The sequence below is a fragment of the Lolium perenne genome, chromosome 3 (genome assembly GCF_019359855.2).
Source record: "Lolium perenne isolate Kyuss_39 chromosome 3, Kyuss_2.0, whole genome shotgun sequence".
Lineage (NCBI taxonomy): Eukaryota > Viridiplantae > Streptophyta > Magnoliopsida > Poales > Poaceae > Lolium > Lolium perenne.
The window spans coordinates 277,121,598-277,144,506 of NC_067246.2; the positions used below are offsets into that span (position 1 = coordinate 277,121,598).

Genomic DNA, 22,909 nt, shown 5'->3' on the forward strand with positions numbered 1-22,909 from the left:
TGTGCTCTCAGTCTTTGGTGGCCATGGTTTGAATGACGCGGCGCCGAGAAGCTTTGGGTGGGGATGGGTAACCCTTGTGATGCGGTGGACATGGAGATCTTGATACATCCTGCCCTACGGACAATGCTCCATCAAGACCACCAAGTCCCCCAACTAGACCATTGACACGAGCCCGTGCCAAGGCCATACAACTCGAGATGAATTCACTCCTATTCACATATGCTCTTAACACACCTTTGGATGGAATGCTACTCAAAGCGTGGGTATGATTGTGTGGGAAAAATCATGACCCCCCGAGAGGTTTACCTGACTCTAGAAATTTCTCGAGGTCCACATAAGTATAAAAGACAAATATCACCTGAATTTGAAATTCAAATATTTTGGTTTGTTGGGATGTTATGTTCTATTTGGAATCTAAATTTCAAAATCAAGGATTTCAAATGTTGTTGAATTGTGTACTGTGACATCCTGGCCTAGGGCCTAATAGGATTGACAGAATACTCATACCAATAAGTTGCAACTTCTTTTCCGGAAGCTCATCTCCAAAGAACTCCGAGGTTAAGCGTGCTTGGCCCGGAGCGATTTGAGGATGGGTGATCAACCGGGAAGTACTTCCCGGGTGCGCACGAGTGAGGACAAACTGCGCAGGAAAGACATGTATTGGTATGTGGGGCTAGTCTAGAGATCCTAAAGAGCTGTCAGGGGTGACATGCCTGGTCGGGTGGTGGCCGGGGTATTACATTTGGTATCAAGGCCGATCTTCACGGTTACACGGGCGTGTGCGGGTCAGGGGTCGGGCATGTGGCGCATGGCTGGTGTGGCCCGTCGTGGCATATGGCATGGCACATGTGCCGGCACTGGACGCATAGACGTGTGCCAAGAGGGGACGTTCCTGGCTTGGGGCTAATCGGTGAGGGCGTCGATCTTCTAAGGGGGATGAGTGTGACATCTTGGCCTAGGGCCTAATAGAATTGATAGAATGCTCATACCAACAAGTTGCAACTTCTTTTCAGGAAGCTCATCTCCAAAGAACTCCGAGGTTGAGCATGTTTGGCTCGGAGCGATTTGATGATGGGTGACCGAACGGGAAGTACTTCTCGGGTGCGCACGAGTGAAGACAAACTGCGCAGGAAAGACATGTGTTGGTCTGTGAGGCTAGTTTAGAGATCCTAAAGAGCTGCCAGGGGTGACATGCCTGGTCGGGTAGTGGCCGGGGTGTTACATGTACATATTGAGTTCTCACATGCACAACAAAGAAGATAATGGAAGAGAATGAAATACACGTGGTAAAAGCAATGCATCATAGCAACACGTAAAAGATTCAAAATTTGTTTTCTTGGAAATTTGCAAGAATTGCTCTCATCCCTTTTTTTTCTGTTTTAAATCCTCCAAATCAAAGACACCCTAACTTGGACAATACTTCCATGATCAGTACCATCACGGTTGTCAAAATCACTTAATCACACGTCGAGCGGTAATGCGGAGTACTCCGTACAAGTAATGCAAGCATCCTGCATCTGGACCTCTCCAACTACTTCAAACTCCCGACTGACCGAACTGCTGACGACCCGTACGTGGCGGCACCGGTGGAGCCATGGCGCCGCAACTTTCCCGCGCCAGCGGCTCGCTGCTGCTCGTGCTGGAAGTCGCGCCTGACAGACCAGAGCACCTCGGCGCATCGCCGCATGGCCGGCCGCGCCGCACGGTCCGGAGCCGTGCACTCGGCCGCCAGCGCCATCACCCTCTCCACGGCCGCCAGCGCCATCACCCTCTCCACGGCCGCGACCGCCGCGCTGGTCCTGCGCATCCGGGAGTCCATCGCCACCACCACCTCGCCCTCCCTGCTCTTCCGCAGCGCCTGCGCCCACACGGTAATTCCGTCGAACACCTTACTTGCAATACATACTTTTCAACGCCGAAACTGCTGGTTATGGGTGGAGATTTACCCATTCGGTCGTGAGGCGCTGTTGGCGTCCGCGGTTGCGCTCTATCGGGCGTCGGCCGGTGATGAGTTCGACGAGGAGGACGCCGAAGGAGTAGACGTCGCTGCGGTCGGTGAGGTGGTTCGTGTGCAGGTACGCAGGGTCCACGTATCCTGCCGTGCCCTTCACCATTGTCGAGACGTGGGTGGCTTCAGCGTCGTCCGGGGCTAGGCGCGAAAAGCCGAAGTCGGACACCTTTGCTCTCAGCTGGCCAGTTAGCAGAATGTTGGATGATTTGATGTCACGGTGGATGATTGGGTGGTCTGCATGCCCATCATAGATAAACGTTTGTCAGACTCTTTAGGTGTTCAATATTTTAAAATATTTACGTCATGTTGAAAACTTTCTGATAAAAGGTGATTTCTATAGACATTCGGTTTTTCCCATGTATGTGTTTGATACCTCACACAAGTATTAATCAAAATATATGCATGCTATGTGCGAAGTAAATCTATAAGTTTGTTCCTAATAAAGCATATATTCCCCTTTGAAGATCCAACAGACATTTTAAAATAGCAAAACACGCTTTTGAAAAGGAGATGGAATTTGAAAATAGTACGCTCTGCGGGATAGCAAATGCAAAGATTCAGATTGAGTGGTTTCGGTCTTATCGTAGAGAAATAGAGCACAGTACCTGTGTATCCATGTAAGTAGGCAACAGCATGAACTATGTCGATGGCAATGTTGAGACGTTGAGAAAATTCCAATGGTTCCCCTCGTGATCCTGGACAGTGACAAAGGTTTTGATCTAATTTTTTTTATATATCTAACAGAAAGTATTGACAGATAAATAGCATTACATCCTACAAGACACATGTTGAGCCCAAAGAAGACCGAGTAGAGCAAGTATAATTACGAAAAAACAGTACTAACCTGTACTTAGCGAGTTGTATACCGAAAATATTTACTAAAATATGTTTGATTTCATCGAGTTCCACAGCCTGAGTGGGTTTTCTATTTGTACATATTTTAACAATATTGATTTCAAGCAAATTTGACCTACCATCCAAGTGTTCACGGAGTGTTCCATTGCTGACATACTCAAGTAGGATTAAGCGTTCTTCCTCGTGCTCCAGGTGCCCGAGAAACTTCACCAAGGTTAAATGTTCGACCTTCGATAGTGTCTGGATTTCACTTCTGAATTCTGCAGATAGGTGCCTGTCATACATATTCTACCAATTCCAGATGTTACGTGAAAGGATTTCATTCATTTGGTTGCTAGAAGTAACTCTTAATAAGATCCATGCTCTTCAGTGTGTTAAGAAATTCACCCACAAACCTTCTTAGCTCGCTTTATAGCTATGATGGATCCATCCCTGAGCTTCCCCTTGTACACAGTGCCAAAATTTCCTTGCCCAATTTTGTTTTGTTCACTGAAGTTTGAAGTAGCCAGGCAGATTTCCTGAAATGAGAACTGGTCTGGCCATGACTTGTGCTGGCTAGTGCTTGTGCTGCTTACTGATGAAATTCTTGAGACTGCTAGAAACCATTGGAAACCTTGATTAAGCACACTTGGCTTTGCTTGATCAATGGAACAGCTAATCATAGAAATACATGGATGCGTACTGATGAATTAGAAGTTGTATGTCTTGAATACCAGAATAATTATTAACAAAACTATGTGGATGGAAATATTAATTGAACTGCAATGCTATCTTGACGCACTCAGAATTAACATATGCTTATGTCTTCCCAGGATTGATGGAAACAGGACAGAGAAGGTGGCAATTTGGAATTATCTAAAAGCTGTTAACATGCTGGTTTCGTGAAAGATGAAACACCATGCCATATTACTCCTTGTTGTTCCGGAGTATATGGTACTTAACCCAGAAGTTATGGCCTTGATCAGGATTGACTTCTTATTGTTGTTTTATGCTACAGTTTTGCATTTTTACATGGATCAAATTTTGATGGCCTTCCGCATCTTATTTGGCCAAGTGTCAAGTTAAACATACATGCCTTCTTTTCTGATGCAATTACAATTTGATGTTGTAGGATCACATGTACATGATAGATAAACAGAGGAAGAAAACTGAACTTACTGGAACTAGTGGACACATCATGAGCATCCTCTGAAGGTTTAACATGACCCTCCCTAATTTTTGATCGGTGAGGAGCAAAGCAGTTTGCGCATGCCCCTGCAATTATCGTAGCAGCTGCTTCCCAGAATGAACTTGTTCCTCTGGCCTTCTTGTCAGCCATATTGGAACGAGCTGTATAGGTGGGTGTCCTGGAGATGCCAGGTTTTATCTGAAACTCAAGATTGGACGCAGAGAGATCTCCATGGCGTGCTCCCTGCATAGCACAGTCAAATGGAGTTAGAAGATGGCGTTGAAAACTTGCTCCCACATAACAAGGTAGCACGTCCGTCTGGTTCTTTTTCATTATAACTTTTGTGGACCTAACGCAATAGACTGATTCAAGCTTGACCCGGCCTGTACCTCTCAATAACTATGAAAGGAATGCTTATTTGGGTTTTATAAGGTCAAGCCAGTGAAGTCAGGAGTATACGCATGCACGAAAACTACAGCTCACAGACCAGTAATTTAATGTGGGTGAAGGATTCAGTGTGTTGGTAACTGAACCATATGGGAAGCGCCTTGAGAACCTGAAACACGAAGCTGCTCCTCTTTTGTAGTTTGAGTCATCAGTGCTATCTGTATTCATCCATAAGGCTTCCTTTTTCTAACAGATTCCTGAACCGTTTGTGTACAATGTTTTTCATATTGCAGTGGAACCGTTGGTGGCCCCTTTTCTCTAATAAACTGAACCAGGTTCGTCCTGTGTCACTGAAGCACCAAGCGTTCTATTCTCTTCTGCTATAGCGTTTTTAGTTGATCATCTGAACATTTCAGACGCTGGATAGTTGTTGCTTTTATATTCAGGAAACTTTGACAACCTAAGGCAGTGTTTGGTATTAACGGGCTGAAGGCGGGCGTTGTACAACACAAGTGAAGTTAACATCCGGATTTTATAAGCATCAATCTGAAATCTATATATTTGTCTGACCTCTCCATTTGCAGAGACCAAATGGGCACACAATATATTAGGAGTATCTGAGGGAACTGGATCCAAATGAGAACTTAAAAACTGCTCGCAGTATAGTAATATCGGTGATCGAGAACTTTAAAACTGCAGCTACTTGTCCTGGCTACGCGTTGTCAAACGCTCCGTCTCGTAAACTCTCAACGGCTCCCTGGTCTCGACGTATGCGAACGTCCGGTGGATGTAGCCCTCGACGTTGCATACCGCCGGTTCCTTGCTCTGCAACACATTGAACGACCTCCTCTCGCCTAGCTCATGCCCGTACAAGACTGACTCCTTGCGCCACGGCTTCCACTTCTCCCTGGTAACCGCCGTCAGGACGTACTTGCCGTGGGCGAACTGCGGGCTCACGAGCCGCTGCGATCCGCCCAGCCGAAGGATGTACCGGCGTCTCCATCTCCCTTCCTGGAGAACCCATACCACCGTCCTGCCATCCCTGTCGAGGGCGACGCCGAGCCTCCCGCGCACCACCGTCAGCGTCACGCCCGGTTTCGCCTTCACCGGAAGCGGCGTCGCGTAGAGGCGCTCGTCCCCGAGGTCGAACGACACGGCGGCCTTCCCGTCGATCCCGCCCATCCCGAGCCAGTAGGTCGTGCCGTCCACGCTCACGACGCTGCCGCTCCCCAGGCAGCCGATCGCGCGGACGGCGGCCGGCAACGGCACGCTCCGCCACGACGCCTCCCCCAGCGTGAACACCTGCACCTCGTCGATCGAGTCCGAGGTTGCTGCAGGTTCCAGGTAGCCCGGGACGTGCACGATCTTGTACCGCCCCGTCAACGGGTGGTACCCGAAGCTGTACGCCTCGTGCCAGCTTTCCCGTCTGGACGAGCGGTGGCGCGGCAGCGGCGGGACGACCAGCCCCTCGCCGGTCACTGGGTTGACCAGAGTGACGGCGCCGCCGGGCTTCGCGTCGTCGCACAGGCAGATGAGGCCGTTGCATGTGCCGACCACGTGCACGCCGCCGCTACCAGCCCACCTATTTTTCAGGCGCCATCCCGACAGTTCGTCCACGACGTACCCGGACGCCGTCAGCCTGGTCTTCACAGAGATGAGAGTCCTCACGGCGCGGCTCCGCATCTCCGACGTGCGCTCGTCGACGGCGCCGCGCCAGTGTCGGCAGACAAGCCGTGCCCGCCGCCGACAGCTCGGTGGGAGCCGCAGCAGGATATCCACCAGGACGTCCGTGGCGAAGTCATGCGTCTTTTCACCTGACATTGTAGCCGTCAGCTCTGCACCTCCTTGCTTTTGTTTCGGTTTTGATCGCAACATGTTTGGATTTGGATCGTCTGTTTCGTTGTTTCTTTTTCTTTTAGGGATGGTTACTACTACTACTACTCGGTAGTTCGCGTCTGGTAGCGATCTGTTTCCTACTAACGTGGGATTCAGCATTAACTATCGATTTGTTTTCTGGTATAACTAACACAAATTAAGTGATTCGGTTTTAGCTACTTCGATTTGATTTTTCTATGATATTTCCGGATGTTAATCTTGGATTTTATTATGAAGCAGATCTTGTTTCTTGTTATTTGGGTTTCCTTTAATATACACTAATGCAATGCAACGACATTATGCTTCCATAGTTCCATGGTGGGTGCATTCTATGATTTGGTAGAAATATTTGTTTTGTGAAAAAAAAAAGTTTCTGAACGACCATAGGATCGCTTCCGTCGACCATAAGACTTTCCTTTTCTACCAGAGTTCTCAAACCTGTTGTGAACAATGTTGTTTCATTTTCTTTGACAACTTAAACTCACTTTATACATTTGAAATAGAGGTTACATCATCCATCAAAAGTGGAATGAAAAAAATTGGGAGTTACTGAGCCAAAGTTGCTACATCCACCCCCTAGCTAACCTAGCTAACACGTAAGCTACACAGCTCGCGTTCATTGTAAAAAATGTTTAAAAATAAGTTTTGGAAATTCAATAGCTAGATAGTAGTAATCTTTTAATCGCTGCCACAATGCTAAGAGAGTTGCCTCTCTCCCTCACGATATTAGTCGCTTCAAGGTTGTCCGACTCGAGTATGATCTGATTGCATCCAATGGATTGTGCAAGGATCATCTTTGCTTCATCCCGTGCGCCTTCGCTGACATTGCGTCATGGACATGCTCAAGTTTAGAATTCCCGTTGCTACAAAATTATTATAATTGTCACGGATTACCCGCTCGTGTTGTGGCTCGTAGAAGATCACCATCATATGAAGTATCCACAATGATTTTAACATAGTCCTTCAACGGCTTCACCCATACGCCCATCTTCACTTTAGCTTTTGGAGAATGGTAGCCATTGAATCAAAGCACATGGCATCGATTGATCTTGTTGCCGAGCAACATTACCATTCACTCAGCTCGCCACAACAACAAGCTCGGGTACCTGAACACATCCCCACTCCAGTGTGATTTGTTGTGCCTAAATAATTTATTCCAGACCCAAAAGATTGCAGACCATCCTTGCTATAGGACATACAAATAACATATGATTCACATCTTCAGTCTCCAATTGACATAAAGAGCACTATGCACTAACCTTCACATGTCGGTTTGCTAGTACCACCCTCCAAGTCTCTTGAATAATTCTCCATATGTAGATCATAACTTTACTTCAAAATCTGAGTTTCCAAATCCTTCCCCACACGGGGTAATCATTCTTCCTTCGTTGATCTCCATGATTGACCTTATTCCCAAATTTATTTCCCCATTCCACAAAATAAGCAGACCTACTGAAAAGTACTTGTCTTTGTTAATTTCCAGGAAGCAAAATCATCCATACCATGATTGGGCAATGGCATTTTCATAACTCTTCTTGCATCTATTGTCCAAAAAGTTTGATAGACCAATTGCCCATCCCAAGAATTCTTTTGGGGGTTAATAAGCTCACTAACTCTTGTCAACACGTTATGTCCCTTGGTGTTAATACTCATATGCATGGCTACTTGGGATCCACTCACCTTCCCCAAAATACTGATAGATGTACTTTGTCTCACTCTCCATATTGGCCCTTCTTAAGAGTCTACATGATTTTCCATATACTTTGCCACGTAAATTAGCTGCCACTTTTAATCTTCGAATTTAGAAGATCTCTTGATGGAAAGTACTTAGCTCGAAGAACTGTACCACATAATGAATTCGGCTCTGCTATCAATCTCAAGCCTCTTTTGCTAGCAAGGCTAAGTTGAAACAATGGATATCCTGAAAATTCATTTCTCCTTGCTTTTTTTGCCACACAAGTTTTCCACCAAACTAATCAATGCATCATTTTCTGATTAGCACCATCTCCGCAACAATACTTTGACATCGTTGATATGGTTCCTCTACAAATTTTATGAGAAATCTTAAATACCAACATCACATATGATGTTATAGTGTGTGCTATTGCTTTGAGGCCATGTACTATGTGTGTTCGGTTCATAGAAAATTGCTTTGAGTAACACCTCATTACCTCCCAAATTGCTCCACCTATGTATTTGGACCGAAGAAGAGAAGATCCTCGATTTAGCAACATTCACCAATTGTCCGGACACAAGACATTACTCATCTAGAATATGCATCACAACCAGCGTTTGCCCCATCAGCTTGCATGAGTATGAGTGTGTCGTTCGCAAATGATAAGTTAGAGATTTTCGGGGCGTCACAACAAACTTTGACGGTGACAAGCTCCTCTTGCGTCTCCGCTTTAGCTAACAATCCAGATACCCTAGTACACACAAAATAAAGAGATATGGTGATAAAGGATCCCTTGACAGAGTCTCCTAGATGGTGTAATGATCTTGGTTTCTTCCAAATTAATTGATTCGATCTTACTCGGTACCGAACCATACACATGCCACTATTAGTTTTGACCCACTACTGGTCAAATCCCATCTTTAGCATGATCTTCTCCACAAAAAAAACCCCACTCCATGCGGCTTTGTGCATGTCGAGTTTAATTGAACAGAAAGTTTCATTAATGCAATGGATTAGGACACCAACGACGAAGGGTTCTACTCTCTTCTGTTGTCGAGTTTGATCATCTGAACAGTTCAAACCCTAGACTCTGCTTTTATATTCAGGAAAGCTTGACATACTAAGCACTCATTGGTATTAACGGGCTGAAAGCGGCACTTTACAACACCAGTGAAGTTAACATCCGAATTTTATATATTTCACAGGAGTACATCAATCTGAAATCACAATACATGTCTAACCTTTCAGTTTGCAGAGAACAAAGATGCACACAATTTGAGCAATATATCTGAGGCATCTAAATTGTGCTTACCCAAAACAAAATGACAGTTTCAATCACCCAACATCTTTCACACCACTACCAACGAACGAGAACTTAAAAAACTGGAGCTAGTCTTTTCAGAATAATAATAAAAATTCAGCTACTCGTCTTGGGATATGCATTGTGAAATGCTATTCACAGCCGGCTCGCGTAAACGCTTAACGGCTCCATGGTCGGCACATAGGCGAACGCCCGGTCGATGGATCCCTGGACGCCGCGTACCGCCGGTTCCCTGCTCCGCGACACATTGCACAGCAGCAACGACCTCTTCTCGGTCAGCCTATGCCCGTAGATGTCTGAGCCCTGGCGCCACCGCTCCGTCACCTCCTTCTCCGTCAGGACGTACTTGCCGTGGGCGAAGCGCGGGCTCGTGAGCCGTTGCCGTCCGTCCAGCTGAACCTCGTACCGCCGGCTCCATCGCCTTCCCTCGAGCACCCACACGTCCGTCTTGCCGTTCCTGTCGAGGGCGACGCCGAGCCTCCCGTGCACCACCGTCAGCGCGACGCCAGGTTTCGTGGTCACCGGAAGGGGCGAGGCGTGGAGGCACTCGTCCCCGAGGTCCAGCGACACCACCTTCCCGGCGTCCCCGTCATTCGCCAGCCAGTAGGTCGTGCCGTCTACGCTGACGACGCCGCCGCTCCCCAGGCTGCCGATTGCGCGGCCGGCAGCGGCAAGTTCCGCCACGACGCCTCCCCCAGCGTGAACACCTGCACCGCGATCGGCTCCGACGCCAGATCCACGTGCACGATCTTGTACCGCCCCGTGATCGGGTGGTAACCAAAGCTGTACGCCTCATGCCAGCGGCGCACCGACGGCGCGGGCTGCCCCTGTCCGGATCCGGACGAGTAGTGATAGCGCGCCGGCAGCGGCGGGACGACCAGCTGCTCTTCGGTGATCGGGTTGAGCAGGGAGACGCGGCCGCCGAGCTTCCCGTCGTTGCAGAAGCAGATGAGGCCGTTGCATGTGCCCACCACGTGCACATCCTCGTCACTCGTCCACAGCTTTATGCCGCGCCATCCCGAGCTGTCATCGTCGACGACGTACCCGGACGCCGTGGTCTTCCCCGTCCCCGTGTTCTCCACGGCCGAGACGAGCGTCGCGACGTGGCGGAGCTGCATCTCCGTAGTGCGGCTGTCCACGGCGCCACGCCAGTGCCGGCAGACCAGCCGGGCCCGCCGACGGGAGCTCGGCGGGAGCCGCATGAGGATATCCACCAGGACGTCCGTGCCGAAGTCATAGCTCTTGTTACCAGCCATCGGCGCCGTCATCGCCTCATCTGCTGCCCCTTTATATCGCCGGACGTACGTGTCTATTTGGATTTGGATCGTCTGTTGGTTTGTTTCCATTTTATTAGCCCTTGTACATGGAATTATTTTCCAGTAGTTAAACACCGAAGATCACGGAATGGCACAACAATCTGCCCCGAAATATCTGCCTAGACCTAGAAAAATCAGTTGGGTTTGAGGAATTGGGGTTAGGCGTTAGTGTTTCGGTAACAGAACCAACATGCGATCAGCACATGCACGCGCGTCCGTGATTCACCCTGGCATGTACAACGGCAGCGCCATCACCGTGGGGCCGTACCAGCCCTATCACCGTTTGCGTCCGCCGGTCAGAAAAATATGTCTGGTACCACCTCCAGCGGGGCGACGTAAAGTAACCGGGTCGTCCGCAGCAACGCAAACCTGGTTTAAATATGTGCCTCGGATGCGTCTCTGCGGGCGCAAAGTGTCCGCTCGCGTCCGTTGGCGGACGTTTCGTTCGGCCCGCCTGGCAGCGACCCTGCGTCGATGCGTTTTCTCAGGCGCGCCAACGGCTGGCGTCGAGGCGTCTCTTCGGCAGTTTGCGCCACGTTAATGACGATGCCTCGCCTGCCGAGCGGCCGCCGCCCACCTACGCCAACGCAGTAATTGCCACGCGTCCCGCGGGCGTCGCCCGCCTACGGCATATATAAAGAGGGCGCGCTCATCTTCCTCATCCACTCCTCCACACAAACCCTAGCTGCCACAAACTCCACCGTAGCGCCGCCTAGCTCTTCCTGCGACGCAGCCAGACCCGCGAGGAAGTCCATGGCGGGTCCTGGTGGCCGGCGAGGCGGTCGAGGCCGCGGGCCTGGGCGCTCCTGCCTCGGCCCTGGGGGCGCACGGTCGCCATCGTCTGCGCTCTCCTTGTCTTCGCAGGAGGACCGCTGCTTCGAGTTCCTCCTCCGTATCGACGACGACCCACTCGGCATCAAGTGGCTCCCGGACAAGTTCGTCGAGTTCGTCGATGGCGTCGAGCCGGCGCACTTGCAGCTACTGGAGGCCAGTTGTAACTTCTGCTGGTGGACTATCGAGGTCTTGTTCGACGGGCAGGGCAAGATGTACCTGCACACGGGGTGGGACAAGTTCGCCCGCGACCTCGCGCTCGAGCCCGGCTGCCAGCTCACCTTCCTCTACGAGGGGGGCGACGAGATGATCGTCAAGGTGTTCGACGACACAGCCTGCCGCAGGCACTACCACACCGGCGAATCTAGCTCGAACACCGATAGTTAAAACTTAGAGTGTTGTTTCTTTGCAGCGAATATGGCTACGGGCCAGTTGAAGCCAGTAGTGAAGGTTTATGGTTGTTCTTCATCGAAAGAACCAACAGGGGTACCGTCACCAGCTGGATTTTTCAGTTTGGGTGATTGGGAGTGCCTAAGAGTGTTTTTCTTGGCAGCAAACATACGGAATCAACACTACTGGCTTCTTTTTTACAATGTTTTTATTTGTGTCAACCATGATTCAAACTATGTATTAGTTTGTGTAAACCATATTCCCAATTATGTATTAGTTTATGTAAAACAATGTTCCAATATGTAATGTTTAGACATATGTTTAAATGGAGAAGAGGAAAAAAAACAAGTAGAAAAAAATGCGTCGCCCCGCTCGAACCACCCAGCAAACTATGACTTCCCCACAGACGTCGGTGGAGATCCTTCAGCCTCTTCCCACGAGCTCCCGTCGACGTGTCCGGCTCGTCTGTCAGTTGTGGCACGGCGCGATCGACAACCGCATGCCTGAGATGCAGCCCCGCGCCGTCAAGACGCTCGTCGCTGTCAAGAACAGGATCATGGAGACGACCACGGCGTTCGCGTACGTCATCGACGGCCTACCTGCATGATGGCGCGTCAGAGAGGTGTGGACTGGTAACGGTGACATGCGCGTGATCGCCTCATGCAACGGGCTCATCTGCGTGTGCGACAACAGGAAGCCCGGCGGCGCCATCACTCTGACCAACCCGGTCACCGGCGAGACGCTGGCTGTCCCGCCGCTGCCTCGCTACTCCTCGTCCAGGCAGGGGCATCCCGCGCCATTGGTGAGCTGGCACGAGGCGTACAGCTTCGGCTACCACCCGGTGACGGGGCGGTACAAGATCGTGTACGTCCCGTGCTACCTGGACCCAGTCTCGGATCCAGTCGCTGGGCGGCTCGACGTGGTGCACGTGTTCACGGTGGGGGAGGCTTCGTGGCGGAACGTGCCGCTGACAGGCGCCGTCCGCAAGATTGGCAGCCTGGGGAGCGGTGGCCTCGTCAGCGTCGACGGCACGACCTACTGGCTCGCCCAGTGGGCGGTCGTACGTGTCGTTTGACCTCGGATACGAGCGCCTCTACGCCTGGCCGCTTCCGGTGACCGCGAAACTGGGCGTCACGCTGATGGTGGTGCGCGGGAAGCTTGGCGTCGCCATCGGCAGGAACGGGAACACGCACGTATGGGTTCTCGAGAGAAGAAGATGACCGGTACGACGTGCAGCTGCACGGGCGGGAGCGGCTGGCACTAGCCGGCTTCGGTGACGATTCTGCTGTGGCGGACGATTCTGCCTGCAGGACTTGGAATCGGCGTTTCACAATGATATCCAAGACCAGGAGTAGCCGCAGTTTCAAGTTCTCAGTCACTGATATTAGTGGTGTGAAACATGTTATTGGATGATTGAAACAGTCGTTTCTTATTGCAAGACCAATCCAGTTCCCTCAAATATTGCTTCAATTATGTGCCTCTTTGGTCTCTTCAAACTGAAAAAGTTTGTGAACCCCGCCACAACTTGCCAAATCCAAGTGTGACTGGAAGTATAGGTGTCAAGAAGTGTGATAAAACTTAGCAAAAAATTACTCCATGTCAGTCGGTCATGTAGATAATCAAGTGTGGCAGTACTGAAGTATAACCAAAAAAAAATGAAACACATATTCCGTCCGTTCATAAAAGGATGTCAGAGATTTTTCTAAATTTGGAATTTTGGATATATCTATACACTAAGGACTCCTTTGATAATCCTATATTTTTCCTATTCCTATGATTTTTATATCACGTGAATCAAAGGAGAGTGTCTAAACTCTAGATACATCTAAATTTAGACAAGTTTGTAACATCCTTTTATACATAGAGATAGTACTAAATTGCCAAACTTTGGTTTGGCAAAGTGTGGCTGGAATTAAACATTTGTGTTCCTAAATGCCATATGCATTGTGCCTAGATGTACCATTACTGAGGCAACTCTCGTCAATAGAAAGTTCCCTACGGTGACTTCGTCAATGTTAAGATCTAATCCACCGGTCAATCTTCCGTTGATGCAATGTATGTGAACGCCTGCGCTACTCTGTTTCAAAATAAAACCTAAGGTACAATCCACAGTTCTGTTGTAGAGCATTTCTCCAACATACACTATTTGCGTAGACCAATGAGGCAGCAATATTCAAGGGAACTGGATGTGCTTAAAATATATGAAACTGAACTTTTCGATCACTCAGCATCTCTCGCATCTCAATTAACAGTGATAGTGTAAAAGCTGCAACGACTATACTTCCCCTTGCATCGGTGGACAGACATTATGAAACGCCCGATTCCAGCAAAAGCTAACAAACATCGTGAAACCAAGAGAGTATGATTCTAGAAAGCCATTCATACCGAATTTATTCTGGTCTTTACACCCTCAGCACGTTCCATATGTCTGCAAGTTCCTGTTCTCACTTTTCCACTAATCATAACAGTAAACGGAATTACATCAACTACTCGTAGCAATTTTAAACAATGGCAACTCTTGCCTTTACAAGATATGCCAGATCAAGCCTTCAACTATACCGGGAATCATTATAGGTTCTCTACCACTACCATTGCCAGTTCGCCACCCCTAGTACGGCTCCTACACAGATACTTATTCTCTGATACTGCTTCAGGTATCCTTGACTCGTGACATTCATATCTCGGACTTGCCCAGCAGAAAACTTCAAATGATCTCAGTAGCTAAATTCATTATCCATATCAGATACTCTTCTTCCACAATAAACCAACTCACCACATACTTCCAATATGTTGAAGCACACAATATTGCAGTGACGAGCCATAACTGCACTGTTCATCTATAGGATCATGGAACTTTCCAGTACTGTCCAAGATGATGATGGCATGGTAATCTGCAGTGAATCATCAAATCATGATGTTATCTTCTAGGATATGTAATGTATATTTCCTCTTTGGCACTAGCCAGTGCCATCAAAATCAACACGCTCGCCAGTAGCAAAGATATCCCAAAACAGTGCACTGCTGAAGTATAAAAGTGATGTTAATATTATAAAGCCACGAAAAGAGCCCATCCGATCAACAAAGAATCCTGCTCCAATAGTTCCTAAAATGGCAGCAAATGTTCCAGCCGTATTTGACATTCCTGTTAGCACACAATCATAGATTAGATAAAGTAATTCCTATGAATAAATTCTATAACAAAACCACAGGAAACATATCTAGTACCATGTAGCACTCCAGCATATTGTGGTGCGATCTCCTGGTAAGAGTTTAACAATGAATTCTGTTAGAGAAGAAAGAGAACACCAAATTGGGGGAAAAGTGGCTACATTGCACATTGAACTTTTGTATAGAAGTTTAAACACCTGAAGATTTACTAGGAATCCTGAGTGACCAAAGGACTTCAAACCGACAGCGACTGTTAGCCAAGCTGAAGCAATGGCTGGACTCTTTGCTGCATTTAAGCCAAGAAGGGCAATACCAGGACCCACAAAGCCAATTGTCTGCAAGAAGCAATACCAAAGAGTCAAAGTTTGGATTCTAGTCCCAGCAGCACATATCTACACTTCAGATGATAATTTTGATTTAGAAGAGTTAACAATGATTAAATAAATGACAGATGGTGACACAAAACTTGGCATATTTTCATGGAATTGTACCATGGCTTTCCGAGAATTATGTTATGGATATTCAAAAAGGTATGGCTTTATTTTAATCAAGCCGAATAACAAAATGGTAGGTTAGTGAAGTTACTGTTCATGACAGGTAAACTATGTTAATAGTTGAGTTGAAAAGATCCATGCCTTACATTCGAAACATGCAATGGTTACCAGATTTTAAAGTCTGTTGATTTATCTTGTGAAACCAATTGCCGGTAACTAAAGCACGGTATATCACAAATTATGTTAAATTTGGTAAGAATGTGGAGGTGCACTCAAAATAGAAAAACTAAAAATACACTGATTACTTTCTACTTATATTATTAAACCTGAAAATTTTCAGCAACGCACCTGCATAATCTTCCGAGTTAAAGTAATGCTTGTGCCATTTCGGATAAGTCTGTCTGATACAACACCAGCCACATAGCCTAAAACTGCCATCATAACCCAGGGAATCGCACTAAACCACGCAGCTTCTCTCAGATTGACATGAAATATCTGATCACCGTAAGGCAATATTACATAACACACATGGAGAGTTAATTCTTTATTCAAGAACATGAAGCAGAATCAAGACTTACTGTTTTGAAATACACTGGCATCCATGAAAGGATGACGAAATAGCCCTGAAAAAACAGCACAGCCCTCAAGGATTATTCCTAAACAGTATTCTTCACATGGCACAACAACCATGAATTAGCAAGAGTTATGTTTATAGGAATTACCCAGCTATGCATAGCGTTTGCAGAAATCAAAGCCCAGGTCGGCCATTTAGAAAGTAGTTTGCTGAAGGGAGGGACCTTTCTTAGTTTTTCACCTTGAACTTTAGGTTTCACCAATTTCTGACCCTTGGTTATATACTCTAGTTCATACGCTGATATTTGAGGATGTTCAGCAGGAGTTCCTGATATAGCAGATATCCAGACCAGCACCCACAGAAATCCAAACAAGCCAAAAATGACAAATGGTCCAAATATTCCAGCTCGTGACATGATAATAGGAGAAAGAAGTAAGCCAATGGTATTTCCAAGCTGAAAACCAGCCATGGCAATCCCGACCGCACTAGATCGTTCAGTGCGAGGAAACCACCTATAAGAAAAGGCCCAATGTGAACATTTGCATAAATCTTGACGGGCATGGCAGCACAAAAAAATACTAATACAAGTATGTTCTAGTAAAAGCGCGGAGACTAATCAGGTGAAGAAAAGGAACAGAAATCCAAAGAAATACCTTAACACCATATTGTTCATACATGGCAGTGCCACTCCTTCTGCAACACCGAGCAGAACTCTGGTTGAGATGAACAACCAAAGTGAGCGACCAGCTGCCCAAGGGGAAAGGAACGTAGCAAAGGACCATAAGGCCACACCATACGCCATGACTCGCCTCCCGCCGTAGTAGTCAACAAGCGCTCCACCAATTATAGGTGATATCAGATATCCCCATAGGAAGGATGACTGTGTGGAGTGTAAAAAACACAGCAGCGTCACCATATCATTCAAGGAAGATGCACAGAGTCAGTAGAAAGCTAGAACAGTATAGGCAGTGGGGACTCCATATTTTGGTTAAGGTGAACAGACATCCGGACATCTGTGCTCAGTCAGATGTAATCCGAGTAGTTGGTATATATTACTTTGTCGACTGAGAATTAGCAAAACTGATTGCTTATACTACAGCTCCCAAATGAGGAAACTATGCATGACGTACAGTATGGATGAAGAAAAAACACCTGAATCAACGATTTAGTGGGAAATGTACTGCTAATTCTTATACCAGCGTTTCATCACCAGCAATGCCACCACATTTCCATTCAAGTATTAAACAGTACTGGCAATTGAGCACTGGACCACCACATTGCTAATCGTCGCAGTTGAGCATTGTATCACCAAACACAATTGCAAGTCGAGGAGCAGTAGTGTAGTGCAGTGCAGCCAAGCGACAGTAAGCATAAGCAAGAAGAGCTGGGCACCTGCACGACGCCGGCAAAGGACGGGGTCCAGCCGTAGGCCTGGGAGAGCGGGACGATGGCGACGGACATGACGACGCGGTCGGCGTTGCAGAGCGCGAGGGCCAGCCCCAGCATCGCTGCCACCTTCACCCTCTCAGAGGTCATGAACTCGGCCGCCACGGCCTGGGCCTCGCCGCCACCGGCCGCGGAGGCTGCAGGAGACGCAGAAGCGGGGCGGGTCCTGGCCAGAGGCCGGAGCGGCTGGAGAGGAGCAGAGCACAGGAGGCGGCGCGGCTGCCATGGAGGCGGAGGCGGTGGTTGGGCGCGGGTGGGGCGACGGCGGGCGGAGAGGAAGGGAGGCAGAAGCGAGCGGGTCAAGGGGAGCAGTTGGCCGGGAGGGGCCATGGTTTTGTGTTCTCCTCCGTCTGAGTGTGAGTGCGGTGAAGGGACGCCGGCCGGAGCCGGAGTGGATGAATTAGGTAGAGTGGATTGGTGCAGTGACGTGTAAGATCTGCAGGCCCTCTTTGCTCACGTTTTTTTAGTGGGCCCTATGTGTTCACGTGGTCAGGCATTCACATCGGTCTGGCCCAACATGACAATACGAGTCCACATTTGTCCGGGCCGGAACGAGTGACACGAAAATGGACTAATCTGACCGTTTTCTTCAACTTCATGAAAACAAAAAATAACCCGTTTTGAAAGAAAAAAAATCACAAGCTGGCCCTTTTAGCATAAAGCTCTCATGAGGCCATGGTTCTTGGATAGGGCGCTATGGTGCTGCATGGAATTCTGGGGGAGGACGTCGTGGTTTGAATGAATCCTGATCTAATATCATGGCATCCTACAATGTAACCATGGAACCACGCAAAACAGTTAGATTTTGTGTTACAGTTTCAGAAAAGGGTTTACGACCCTATGTACTAATGCTTTGCCACCCCCCCCCCCCCCCCCCCCAACTCTTCCATGTGCTAAAGGTTTTTGCGCCCCTAGGGCCTAGGGGTAATGTAAGTATATCCTCTTAAAGAACTTCATTGTTTGAATAAAAGGGAATAATGCTATAAAATATGAAGTTTTTACGGGAATATGTAACACTCAGTTGGTCATAGTAGATGAAAGGCTAAGTCTAATCCACACTATATGGTTGTATGATGAATTAAAGTTCATTAATCTTAATGAATGAATGTGCATGATGGATGTTGCGTTAAAATTAATTAAATTCGTAGATAAGGCGAAATCAACGGGCTGAAAAACTAATGATGTGTATAGTACTATAGTTTGCATAAAGATATGCCATTCATGTTGCCACATAAACTTGTTTACAAATATCTTGAACACTTACATATAGAATAACACTATGATCTTAGCCGGTTACAAAGGTGCATCCATTAGAATCTTCCTCAAGATTTCGGTGTGTCTTGTAGTCAAAGATGATGATGTGTGTGTGCTTGCACCGTCCGATTCATTGGACAGGGTCGCCACTCACGAAGTGGATGACCTTTCGCCTCAACGGGTAGATCGAAGACCCGTGATATCGTTACATTGTAACATAGGTCTAGTTTTCGTGATTCCCTACAGATTAAGCTTAAAGTGAACACATGTCATAATCAACTTGAGAGCTAAAACATTCCAAAAATATAAATACAAATATTATTGATGATAGCATCAGTTTCCTTCGACAGATTTACTTGCATACATGCGCACTAGAACTCCCTTCGATTTTATTTACTTCATGTTCTAGGTTTAGTGAAAGTCAAACCAATAATATAGGAACTAATATCAACACTCATAATGCCAAAAGCATATAATATGAAAACATATTTTATGCCTATTAGAATACATATGCTTTATATTGTTGATATTAATATTTTCTTAAATATTTGGTCAAATTTTAGATAAATTTTACCTTTTCTAACCTAGAATGTGAAGCAAATAAAATCAGAGTGAGTGCCCTACCTCCTCCAGTTTTACTCCATCCATTTTTATTTATCCATCGTTTTGGCTTTAGTCAAAGTCAAAGTTTCTAAAATTTGATCAAAGATATAGAAAAAAATATCAACATCTATATTTCATATTTACATAATACAAAAAAATACATTTCAAGATGATTCTAATGGCACTAATTTGTATTTTAGATAATATTTTTCTATATTTATAGTCAAACTTTGTAAAGTTTGATTTTGACTAAACCTAAGACGCAGGGTAATTATGAACGGAGGGAGTAATAGCATTTTTTTTACGTAGATGTTACTATTTATTATATTTATATCTGGTCAAACTTTGTGGAGTTTGATTTTGATTAGTAAACCAGACCATGGTAGTAACTAAACCGGAGAGTACTTATGTTACCTGGAGAGTAGTACTTCCTCTGTTCGGATTAAATCGGCGTGGATGTTGTATATGGAGCAACTTATATACATAGTTAATCGTGTCGATTAAAAGCGTACGGAAAGAGTAGTAATGATTATACTACGGAGTAGTACTATTGATTATTTGTTTAGGTAGCAATAGTACTAGTGTGTTCAAGTTCTAGTACTCCAGTATCGAATTATCGATAAACATATCTTGCAAAAAAAAAAAGGATAAACGCAATGACGTCTACCAACAACGGAATTGGTGTGGTTCCGTGCAAAGAAACAGAAGTCGACTCGTGCTCGGTCACATCCCAGTCCCAGCCTATAAAAGCTGGGCAAACGGGTAGGAGCGCCGAAACGATCGCAAAAGCACCGCAAAACTCAAAACACAAGCGCAGATCCAATCCAATCGTCGAAAGTCGAGCGGAGGACGATGTCGTCGTCGCCGCCGCCGGAATCAGGGCTCGAGGAGGAGGCGGGGGCCTCGCCGGGATCTGGACACGGGAATGCGGCGGAGGAGGCCATCCTTAAGCCGGTGAAGCCCGAGGCGGGGGCAGAGGACGGCGTGCACATCCACATCAAGGTCACGAGCCAGACCGCCCCAGAAGTCTTCTTCCGCGCCAAGCGCGACATGAAGATGCAGCGCATCATCGACATGTACTGCGGCAAGTACTCACTCAACCCGAAAGCCGTCGTGTTCATGAACGAGGAAAGATTCATCAGGGGCGCTCAGACGGTGGAGGAGGCCGGGCTGGAGGATGGCTCCACGATCGACGTCAACATGGCACAGCTGGGCGGCTCCGGCCGTGCTTCGGTTTAGCTGTGGGGGTATCCGTGCATCGCATGAGCAAAGTTTAGTTTTCTGTGTTACGGATGAGGATTATCTTTCTTGCAAAAATATTTTACTTGTGGGGAGTTTGACATCCCATTGACTGTATCTGATTTTCTTCTAGACAATGATTATCATCTATCGAACTACTGTAGTACTTTGTGGGACGCCTGGCATTGGTAATTGCACTAGTATGTAGATCACTTGGTCTTAGGAATAGGTATGCTTCGGTAATCAGTAATCGTTTGGTAGATGATTCTTCGAACAATTGTAGTCTGTCCATGTAACAGTGGGAATTTCAATCATTTGGCAGATCTTTGATCAATCCATTAATTTTTCGAACACCGATATGTCTATTGTGTGTGGTATGAATGGTAATTTTTATCCATCTATCCTTTTCTACGGTTTTTATCCATCTATCCTTGACTTAATAACAGGAAACTCCTTACATGGGCCTTCCGTCTCGATTGGATCCGGCTGTTCTGGGTCTATTGGCCCAATAAGTTTAGGAATTAACTTCGGAATCCATCAATTTCCATTAAAGAACTGGCCACGCTCATAATAAGAAAGCAAAATCAATTTCCAGATCCAACAGGGGCTGCTGTACGTGCTGCTTCGTCTCATCAAGATTCAATGATGCGTTGCTAGCTCTGCGATAATCGGTGTCGGTACACTACAAGTTGGGAGTATTATTGGTTGCCAGCCTGCCTGCTCTCTTAATTAAGCAGCACCCAGGGTTTTCCCCTAGTGTAATATCTAGGGTTTCTTTTCCTCCGACGGTGACCCCGTCGAGAGTCTGCAATTCTCTGCCATCACGCATGGCATCGTCGAAGGATCCCGCCGGGGAGACGGGTGGTTCTAGGACTGCAGATCCACACGCTGCTCCCGGGAAGGAAACTCCGTCTGAGGCCCCGTCGGGTTCTCGAAGCTCTGTGGAGGATCTGCTAGGGCGGCTCAATCTGGAGGAAGAAGAAGACGCAGGGTTCGTCTGGGAGGATGAAGTGAACGAGCCGGATGAAAAGGCGAAGTGGCTGGCCATTGCGAAGGTTCACACGAACCGTGGCTTCAGCCCTAGCGCGTTGTTTGCAGATATGCGATCGGCGTGGAATTCTGCTTAGGATGTGACGTGGAGGAAGATTGAAGACAATTTGTTTACGATCCAATTTACGTGTCTTGGTGATTGGAATAAAGCGATGAATCAAGGCCCTTGGGTATTCCGAAACCAGGCGGTGATGATAGAAGAATACGACGGATTCTCAAACCCTAGATCGATGATCTTGAACAAAATTACGGTTTGGGCCAGGTATTAAAACTGCCAGATATGTTGCTGAAGGAACCTATTATCCGTGGTATATGTAAAAACATGGGAGAGATCAAGGAAATCCAAATTAAATTGCCAGTTGGATATGTGGGTGAATTTGTAAGGATTCAGGTGAGAATTGATGTGAACAAGAAGCTTACTAGATTTGTATCGATGACCAAAGATAAGCATAAGGAGTGGTATCAAGTTAAGTATGAAAAATTGCCGACCTTTTGCCACAACTGCGGCCACCTTGGACATTGGCATGAGGAGTATGGTAATGGAGTCCACGATGAATCGAAGTTTGCATGGGGTGACTTTATACTAGCTGTGGGAGGCGGAGGCCTGGGTAGAGGAAGAGGAGGTGGTCGTAGCTTTCCAGGGCGTGCTCCGTCCATGGGGAATGGAAGAGGAAGGATGGGAGAACAGAATGAAGCGTGGGAGAAGCAAGATGATTCTGGAAAATCTACCTTGGTAGAGACCAATTTGGGAGAGGGTTTAAACCCCAGGAAACGACTGAATTTTGATGTATATGTCACTAATGAAGGGACATTGATGTTAGCTGGTCCGGGGAACAAGGTGTCAGACATAATTGGGAAATTTGATAATGGACCTACTATGGATGTGCAAAATGTGGAAAATACCCCAGGCAAGGTATAGCCGCCAAAGAGGACAGGGAAGGGAGATGGTTCAAGTGAAAGTGGAGATCTATTAAACCCATTATCGGCGGCCTCCGGAATGGAGGTTGTCCGGGAGCAATGAAATTGTTAAGTTGGAATTGTCGTGGCCTCAAAAAGGCTGCGGCAATTAGGGACCTGCTCGACGTTATTAGTAGACGGAGCCCCGACATTGTATTTCTGTTGGAAACTCACCTTGAATTGTTTCCAACAGAGATGCTTAGGAGACAACTGCGTATGGATTTCAAAGAAGTGGTTGTTAGCGATGGGAGAAGTGGGGGTCTGATTATTTATTGGAAGAAAGAGGTTGTGTTGT

The 22,909-nt window shown here is 47.1% G+C and overlaps 5 protein-coding genes and 1 long non-coding RNA gene across 7 annotated transcripts; 2 read left to right on the forward strand and 4 right to left on the reverse strand.

Annotated features, from left to right (window-relative positions):
• Window positions 1-1,316: 1,316 nt before the first annotated feature.
• LOC127344429 (calmodulin-binding receptor-like cytoplasmic kinase 2) lies at window positions 1,317-4,283 on the reverse strand. Of its 2 annotated transcripts, none has more exons than XM_051370698.1 (6): window positions 4,025-4,283; window positions 3,262-3,458; window positions 2,986-3,154; window positions 2,617-2,706; window positions 1,947-2,245; window positions 1,317-1,858 (listed from the first exon to the last, which is right to left on the reverse strand). In XM_051370698.1, exons 1-6 carry the CDS (start codon window positions 4,281-4,283, stop codon window positions 1,532-1,534), a joined length of 1,341 nt encoding a protein of 446 aa, XP_051226658.1. In that variant the 3' UTR covers window positions 1,317-1,531. The 2 variants fall into 2 exon arrangements, with proteins under 2 accessions (XP_051226658.1, XP_051226657.1); XM_051370697.1 differs by having other exon boundaries at window positions 3,262-3,461.
• On the forward strand, window positions 1,750-4,619 carry LOC127344430 (uncharacterized). The gene is made up of 2 exons (XR_007878030.1): window positions 1,750-1,871; window positions 3,679-4,619. It is a non-coding gene; the product is annotated as an uncharacterized lncRNA (long non-coding RNA).
• Window positions 4,620-5,046: 427 nt separating this feature from the next.
• On the reverse strand, window positions 5,047-6,242 carry LOC127340024 (F-box protein At3g07870-like). The gene has a single exon (XM_051365809.2). The coding sequence runs from the start codon at window positions 6,240-6,242 to the stop codon at window positions 5,121-5,123; it is 1,122 nt and encodes a 373-aa protein (XP_051221769.1). The 3' UTR covers window positions 5,047-5,120.
• Window positions 6,243-9,427: 3,185 nt separating this feature from the next.
• On the reverse strand, window positions 9,428-10,560 carry LOC127340023 (uncharacterized). The gene is made up of 2 exons (XM_051365808.1): window positions 10,071-10,560; window positions 9,428-9,999 (listed from the first exon to the last, which is right to left on the reverse strand). Exons 1-2 carry the CDS (start codon window positions 10,558-10,560, stop codon window positions 9,428-9,430), a joined length of 1,062 nt encoding a protein of 353 aa, XP_051221768.1.
• A 3,631-nt stretch (window positions 10,561-14,191) lies between these two features.
• LOC127344427 (probable anion transporter 3, chloroplastic) lies at window positions 14,192-17,928 on the reverse strand. The gene is made up of 8 exons (XM_051370696.1): window positions 17,458-17,928; window positions 16,719-16,945; window positions 16,214-16,577; window positions 16,070-16,114; window positions 15,840-15,986; window positions 15,195-15,332; window positions 15,055-15,088; window positions 14,192-14,971 (listed from the first exon to the last, which is right to left on the reverse strand). Exons 1-8 carry the CDS (start codon window positions 17,839-17,841, stop codon window positions 14,787-14,789), a joined length of 1,524 nt encoding a protein of 507 aa, XP_051226656.1. The 5' UTR covers window positions 17,842-17,928; the 3' UTR covers window positions 14,192-14,786.
• A 2,269-nt stretch (window positions 17,929-20,197) lies between these two features.
• LOC127340022 (small ubiquitin-related modifier 1-like) lies at window positions 20,198-20,609 on the forward strand. Its single transcript, XM_051365807.2, has one exon. It carries the CDS (start codon window positions 20,221-20,223, stop codon window positions 20,605-20,607), a length of 387 nt encoding a protein of 128 aa, XP_051221767.1. The 5' UTR covers window positions 20,198-20,220; the 3' UTR covers window positions 20,608-20,609.
• Window positions 20,610-22,909: the final 2,300 nt, after the last annotated feature.

Coding starts and splice junctions, on each gene's coding strand:
- LOC127340024 (XM_051365809.2), bottom strand. CDS start 6,242: ATGTCAGGTGAAAAGACGCATGACTTCGCCACGGACGTCCTGGTGGAT.
- LOC127344427 (XM_051370696.1), bottom strand. CDS start 17,841: ATGGCCCCTCCCGGCCAACTGCTCCCCTTGACCCGCTCGCTTCTGCCT. Junction 15,333..15,839: donor TAACTCGGAAGATTATGCAG/GTGCGTTGCTGA, acceptor TGCTTCTTGCAG/ACAATTGGCTTTGTGGGTCC. Junction 14,972..15,054: donor ATATGCTGGAGTGCTACATG/GTACTAGATATG, acceptor GTGTGCTAACAG/GAATGTCAAATACGGCTGGA.
- LOC127340022 (XM_051365807.2), top strand. CDS start 20,221: ATGTCGTCGTCGCCGCCGCCGGAATCAGGGCTCGAGGAGGAGGCGGGG.
- LOC127340023 (XM_051365808.1), bottom strand. CDS start 10,560: ATGACGGCGCCGATGGCTGGTAACAAGAGCTATGACTTCGGCACGGAC. Junction 10,000..10,070: donor GCATGAGGCGTACAGCTTTG/GTTACCACCCGA, acceptor ATCGCGGTGCAG/GTGTTCACGCTGGGGGAGGC.
- LOC127344429 (XM_051370697.1), bottom strand. CDS start 4,283: ATGCAGGGAGCACGCCATGGAGATCTCTCTGCGTCCAATCTTGAGTTT. Junction 2,707..2,985: donor ACTCCGTGAACACTTGGATG/GTAGGTCAAATT, acceptor GTCACTGTCCAG/GATCACGAGGGGAACCATTG. Junction 1,859..1,946: donor AGCGCCTCACGACCGAATGG/GTAAATCTCCAC, acceptor GTGTGGGCGCAG/GCGCTGCGGAAGAGCAGGGA.